The sequence below is a fragment of the Varroa jacobsoni genome, unplaced genomic scaffold, assembly GCF_002532875.2.
Source record: "Varroa jacobsoni isolate VJ856 unplaced genomic scaffold, vjacob_1.0 scaffold_634, whole genome shotgun sequence".
Classification (NCBI taxonomy): Eukaryota; Metazoa; Arthropoda; class Arachnida; order Mesostigmata; family Varroidae; genus Varroa; species Varroa jacobsoni.
The window spans coordinates 208984-215288 of record NW_019213536.1 but is presented as its reverse complement, the minus strand read 5'-3'; the positions used below and the strand labels follow the sequence as shown (position 1 = coordinate 215288).

Sequence of the window (6305 nt, the reverse complement as noted above, 5' to 3'; positions counted from 1 at the left end):
TGACACACACGTAAACTAGAACTAGCGTGACTGTTTCTAACTATGTACTTATGCTGTAATTTTTTATCAGGTATAATTCCCGGTGCAGTTCGTACCGTTTAAATGAATCGGCGAAGACTCTGAATAAAAAAAAGCTGAGGTTCCAAATTAAATTACAACATATGTATTTATTGTCATTTCATTACATAGCACTGTAATTAAGCGTGGCCACTTTAATTGAGAGAGCGCGAGAGCGAGAGAGGGAGGGAGAGAGAGAGAGGGGGAGAGAGAGAGAGGGACAGCAATAGAATTATCATTATAATAATTAGTTATCATTTTTATAAATTATTTACAGGTCATCCTTCATTCTTTATGCCGTATAGCATGAGTAGATGCACATTATGCGGCCAACGGTGTCCACTGGTGGCGCTATTTCGGTGCCTTATTGCCACTTAATCAAGCTGCCTTAGCCACGAAATCTATTTCCAGTCGCACTATTGGTTAGCAATTTGGAGGCAATTTTGACCTCAACTTCTACTTTCTCTTTTGTCCTAGCTACATGGCAAATGATATTATTAATAGCATTCTCACAATAATCATTACCATTATCTCCGTCGTTCGCGGGCCGCATAACGGTTGATCGTACTTGCGTTTTGTCTGTGTGGGGCTGATTAAATTCGGGGGCTGTACGTGTTTGTGTAACCATCTTTGCAGTATCGGTCGGGTTGGGCATTGGTTTCTGTACATTTAACGAATGGCGTTAGTATTACGGTTGGTTATGGATTCGCTAATTTATTAAATTACCATCCTCCTCCTCCCACCCCCTGTTGCTGCCATCCTCCGCCGCCGGCGGCCCAGTCGCCACCAGCTCCGCTTCCGTGGCCACCTCCTCCCTGTTGTTGCCATCCAGCGTTACTTCCGCCCCCGTTTCCATGATGACCTCCGCCGCCGTCGTTTCCACCCTGATAATTTCCGCTGCCGTTGGTCCCTTCAAGAGCTTTAACGATGATCACCTTAACCGGTGTGCCGGGTCCAAGACCTCCTCCTCCTCCTCCTCCTCCTCCTTGCTTCCATCCTCCTCCGCCTCCCTGCTTCCAACTACCTTTAGCGCCGTTTCCTCCTCCACTAAAACCATTTGCCGTTGCTCCAGTGCTCCAGCTTCCAGTAGCGCCGCCTCCTTTCGCCCAGCTAGTGCCACCGCCTCCTTTCGCCCAGCTAGTGCCACCGCCTCCTTTCGCCCAGCTAGTGCCGCCGCCGCCTCCTTTCGCCCAGCTAGTGCCGCCGCCGCCTCCTTTCGCCCAGCTAGTGCCGCCGCCTCCGGCACTCCAGTCTCCGCCACCGCTTGGCGCCCAACCTCCTCCGTGGTGGCTTCCAGTGTCATCGCCTGTAGTAATTTGTTTAGTCTTCACGATGAAGATGTGCGATCTACCCTTTCCGCCTTCAACATGGCCGTCTATTTTGAGCCAGGCGGCGATTTTGTCCAATCGGTCGGTTGATTGAGTTGGTACCGCCGCAACAGCCCCGCCCCCATAAACCCATCCCGTCCCGCCCGATGTCGAGTGCAGTCGTCATGCGAAATGCACGGCCAAATAGCCATTCATTCAGGCCGTACGATTAGGTCAGGTTAGTAAGCGGAGCAGTGGTAGTTCGATGAAGGTTGGATTGTTTGTCAATTGGGGTATTCGTTTATTTTGTTGGTTAGACGAAATCACCAGTCAGAACATACCACATTCGCATGACATTATGAAACAGTCATAAACAAATGACAAAAGCGGATTAATATCATGCCTGTATGTATGTAGATTTTTCAAGTGGCTACTTAGTAGAATCTACAAAGGTTATGTCTTCCGTTACATGATCGGCTATAGCGATAAAGTAGAGCGAACTACTTTAATACCATTTGTCGCTTTTGGTCCTGACAAAGGGGTAAGGTCAGATTTTTACCTTAACGGCATAGTAATTGGTTAATGGCGTAGACATTATTATTATGGTACTATATATTAGTGCTGCTCGGTACACAATTTCTAAATAAATTAGTACGTAAATGCAGAACAGACGTATCGGTGAATCTCCCTTGATAATGTAATTAAAAATTCATAAATATGCAATTAAGGTAAATGGTATTATAGAAGCTTAGATTTCAGTAATGTAATGGAAAATTCCTCGCGACTCAAGTATCTGGTCAGAGAATACTCCGTGCATCACATATATAGTCATATGGTGCCACGGGAAAAATTCAATCTCCTTATTTACCCAAACCTTTTAATCTGTGTGTAGATGCACCCTCTAGCGGATTCCACTACGGATTTTACGGAATATATATCAGGCTTTAGAAATTTAAAACAGTAATAGCTAATCCAGTACTGAAGTTATCAAGCATGACAATGCAATGGTCCAGAAATTCTAACTTGAGAGCATTTACCACACTTGAGATACTAAACCCATTTGTTTCGTTCTTGATTTCGAAATTTTTAATCACAGTATATTGTCACGTTACCACTTTGAGCTAGAGGTTACAGAAAATCCCGTTGGTGCGGTAGAGACTAGTCATATATGGTATTACTAAATGTGCATGCCCAGTCAGGACAGGGCACACACAAAGTAAACATTTTGCATGCTTGATTTGTATTATAATCAAGTGCTTATTCGTATGCCTACCGCAGGGTCTATTTAAATTCGTCATGTCACTCATGCTATAGTATATGACGACCCTTAATTGACTTCACTTATTATAAATTAATTAGTTTCGATGATGGGAAAGGATTCTATTCACCGAACTGCTAAAAGGAGATCTATTGATTATGGTGCTTACTTACGCATGTTGCTATTGTACACTCTATTCATGCTACTGGCTTCTGTCATTCATTTTACCTTTCGCCCATCCGGCGTTGCCAGCTGGAACCGGGGCTGGGCTCGGGGCTGGAGCCGGGGCTGGGGCCCATCCCCCTCCTCCGCCGGTAGCGGCAGCGTCTCCACCAGAGCTCCAACCTAAAATTGCAACAACGCAGAAATAGGTTAAACTCCAAAAACGATTCAATACTCAAACAGGCACAACAGATAACACAATCTTTCCTTCTCGTTAATGCATCCAATCTTAAAACGTCACGTTTTTAGTTTGAAGCAAATTTAAATTTTGAGTACAAAACTTACTGCTGCCTCCACCTCCCGAAGGAGGCCAACTGCCGCCCTGGCCTCCACCGTAGCCACCGCCAGCACTGCTGATAGTCCCGGTGCTTACCGCCTTAATAATGTAGACTTTTTTGACTCCACTACTGCCATCAGCGTGGTGTCCATTTCCACCGCCGTTAGCGGCTTTCCATCCCCCCCCCCCGGCCCCTTGGCTTCCCGCCATGCTGGGGGCCCAACCGCCCCCGAGGCCTCCAGTTCCCCCTCCAGCACTCCAACTACCGCCGCCACCTCCATGGCCGCCTCCGAAGTTACCGCCGCAGGCGAGTCCAGCCAGCGATACAACCAGCACCTAAACACAGTAAAAAAAACCGTATAAACAGTAAATTTTACGTTACAAACAGCAAATCAATAACCTGTTTTTGGTCCCAATAGTCGAGCCTTTTACTACTAAAAGAATGCATGATTATCTAAGCTGAATGTACAAAGAAAAGTTCTATACGAGAGTCTACCAGAATTACTCAGAATAACTGACCATCATTCATCACAATTTTTAATGATAGACAGCTTCATGCCGACGTTTCCGGTATACAAAGACAAATCGTCTTTGTATAAGCTCAGTTATTTCAAACGTCAATCTTTTTTTTCTTTTTTGTCTACAAAATAAATAGTTCAACGTTTAAGGTGAGAATATTTGTTTCGAGTCAACTTATTTAGGAGTATTCAGCGTCCGTTTAAGGAAAATGGAAGAGGTCAAGGACGAGGCGGTTTTCAACTCTGTTCGAGGTGTCTAATAATGAAGTCAGTAGGGATCTCAGTAGAAGATCTTTTTAGTACTGAGGTAACTTTACATAGAGCTTCACTTGCACTTTTCCTCCACTTGTACACGTTTATGTATCCGAGTAGGGAACGTCACATCTGAGAGGAGATAAGTTACCAGATTTGCGTAAATCACAAAAGAAGCAATTAATGACAGACAACTTATCAGCTTGCGCGAAGTGACACGGACTTGTAGCAACCACCTATCACAAGCTTTAATGTTCAGTGAACATCTAATTGACGCCTAAATTGAATCACACAGTATGTTTTAGGTATGTATGTATCCTTCGCGGAACAGACGTCGAGCACATTTTTACTGATCGTCCCTATTGCAAATAACTATTGGAAGAAAGCTACTGCTTTGCCCCGTAAGAATCTTCATGCTAATTCCTTTCACTCACCAGGGCTCTCATGTCTCAGAGGCTTGCTGTTATTTACTCAGTCAAGTAAATGATCAAGTGTTCTTAACGCTTCATTCGTTTGGCGTTGGACATGTTTCAGTGCGCGAGCCTTTTTAAATCCCGCAAGTGGGCCAGGCGGCGATGAGCTGCTGAAGGCGATTGCTGAACCGGGGTGAGGGAAACGGCCACAAGCTCACCGCCGTAGGGTCACAGGGGCAAACGGGCTCTCACGGATTGCTCGCATCGGTAAACATCATCAGCACCATCCACTACGTCGCACTGCAACAACACTACGCTACCGCCGAAGATGCCGCTATCGCTGTTAACAAGCAGACGGCCATTGACAAAGAACAGAGGCCTATCAGCAGCCGCAATATTGGTCGCAGCGATCGTAGCAGGCAACTAGGTTGATAAAGGGCATCGGAGCCGAAGACGGGAAATTTGAATGTATCCTGCACGCCTCCACACCGGAGTACTTCAGTATTCTCGAATCGTGAAGCGACACTCTATCGTTGGCTTTAAGACATACGCAAGCAAACTGGTTGCCATCAGCAACAGCTGCAGGTCGAGAAGCAGGCGGCATCGGTGTTAGCAGCGGCCAAGATATTTACCATTGTACAATTACTGGTCCTCTGCTTCAGACGTGGCACCTAATGGAAGAACTGCTGCTGTGCTTCGTGCAATTCCCACGGCAGCAGTCACAGTGAGCACAATAACCGCGGTACTCAGCGAACAACCTATTAAAAAGAGGAAAATTATTATGACCATCATCGTCAATATCGGCAGCGACAACGTGATAGAATAGTCAATAATAACAATGTGAGCAACGCCTCCTGTTAACAAAGGAACAGCAACGAGCTCCTTAATAGACATCAAACATTAGCAATAAGATCAAAGAAGTATTTCGTAATTAACGCTAGTTTAAGGATTTCTTAAAAAAGACCCGCCTAGGAGATCGAAAGGAAAAATATTAATCCATAAAAAACAATTTTCAGAAAAGAGTAACTCACATTAGTTTACTATTCGAACGAGGCCTACCAGATTTAGGCCATTTAACTATATATTTTTCAGGTTTCGGTATTTATGGGAATCTGGACGTCGATACCTGAAAAATCGAATGCGAGAGATGTAACTTGTAGTTCACCAATTACTCGGTGTGTACGCTTTCAGCGTTGCTCTCTGCCAGCCTTATTCCCATGAAATGTGCCTTGTGAAGTTCATTACTGATATCTTGGATCTACTGACACATTCTCTTCCGCCGAGTGTTCTTAGCCGTTTTTTTTTTTTTTTTTTTTTTATGAAGGTTATTTGCACCATTTGATGCATAGTTGAAGTATGTAAAGAACTTGAGGTGCTAACTAATCACCAAATGACCGAAATAAACTGAAGCGCTTTCCTTCGGCGGTCGCGTTTATACCAATATCTTCTCTAAATAAGCATCTTCGGGGAATCGATCGATTAAAATTCTTTAATATTAGTGTCAAATGGAAAATTTACACTAGCGACTTAGTTTCTACTCACCGATCGTATTTTAGCAAACGGTATACGGTTCTAATAAAGTAATACATTGTTAAGAGCGTTCTCGTGACTTTTTCATTTATTTAGCTTTATATGGTCCGGCTAGCGAAGGCACTGCACGATGCAACGGAAATGAAAAATGGTTGTTTGTTAAAATTCAACAATAGAACATTCAATCGAGCCGGCATGTTAAAGGCCTGGCTAACGCAGATCTGTTCTGAATCATTGTTGTAATAATCATGAGCATGCGATCGGCGCTGTTTCAGCGTTGACAAATAGTTACCGTGGCACACAATCGTTATCACAACGTCCTATAGGCCTACTGGAGAAACCCCGGTCAAAATCGTCCCGATCGCTAGTTTTCCTAATAACGGAGCAAACCCTTAATGTTCTATCGAACAGTCTAATCCGAACACTTGTCAAACTGTGTTTTAAACTTGTGTATTAAAGTGATTGTTCATT

The 6305-nt window shown here is 44.3% G+C and overlaps 1 protein-coding gene across 3 annotated transcripts; it reads right to left on the bottom strand.

Moving 5' to 3' along the window:
- Positions 1 to 140: 140 nt before the first annotated feature.
- LOC111262202 (uncharacterized) lies at positions 141 to 6305 on the bottom strand. 3 transcript variants are annotated; one of them, XM_022836294.2, is made up of 5 exons: positions 5336 to 6305; positions 4326 to 5062; positions 3130 to 3457; positions 2851 to 2967; positions 141 to 1432 (listed from the first exon to the last, which is right to left on the bottom strand). In XM_022836294.2, exons 2-5 carry the CDS (start codon positions 4335 to 4337, stop codon positions 780 to 782), a joined length of 1110 nt encoding a protein of 369 aa, XP_022692029.1. In that variant the 5' UTR covers positions 4338 to 5062; positions 5336 to 6305; the 3' UTR covers positions 141 to 779. The 3 variants fall into 3 exon arrangements, with proteins under 3 accessions (XP_022692029.1, XP_022692030.1, XP_086825112.1); XM_022836295.2 differs by having other exon boundaries at positions 141 to 1363; positions 5336 to 6296; XM_086968986.1 differs by having other exon boundaries at positions 4326 to 6305.

Coding starts and splice junctions, on each gene's coding strand:
- LOC111262202 (XM_086968986.1), bottom strand. Junction 2,968..3,129: donor TTCGGGAGGTGGAGGCAGCA/GTAAGTTTTGTA, acceptor TTGCAATTTTAG/GTTGGAGCTCTGGTGGAGAC. Junction 1,433..2,850: donor CAACGCCGGATGGGCGAAAG/GTAAAATGAATG, acceptor GGCTCAAAATAG/ACGGCCATGTTGAAGGCGGA.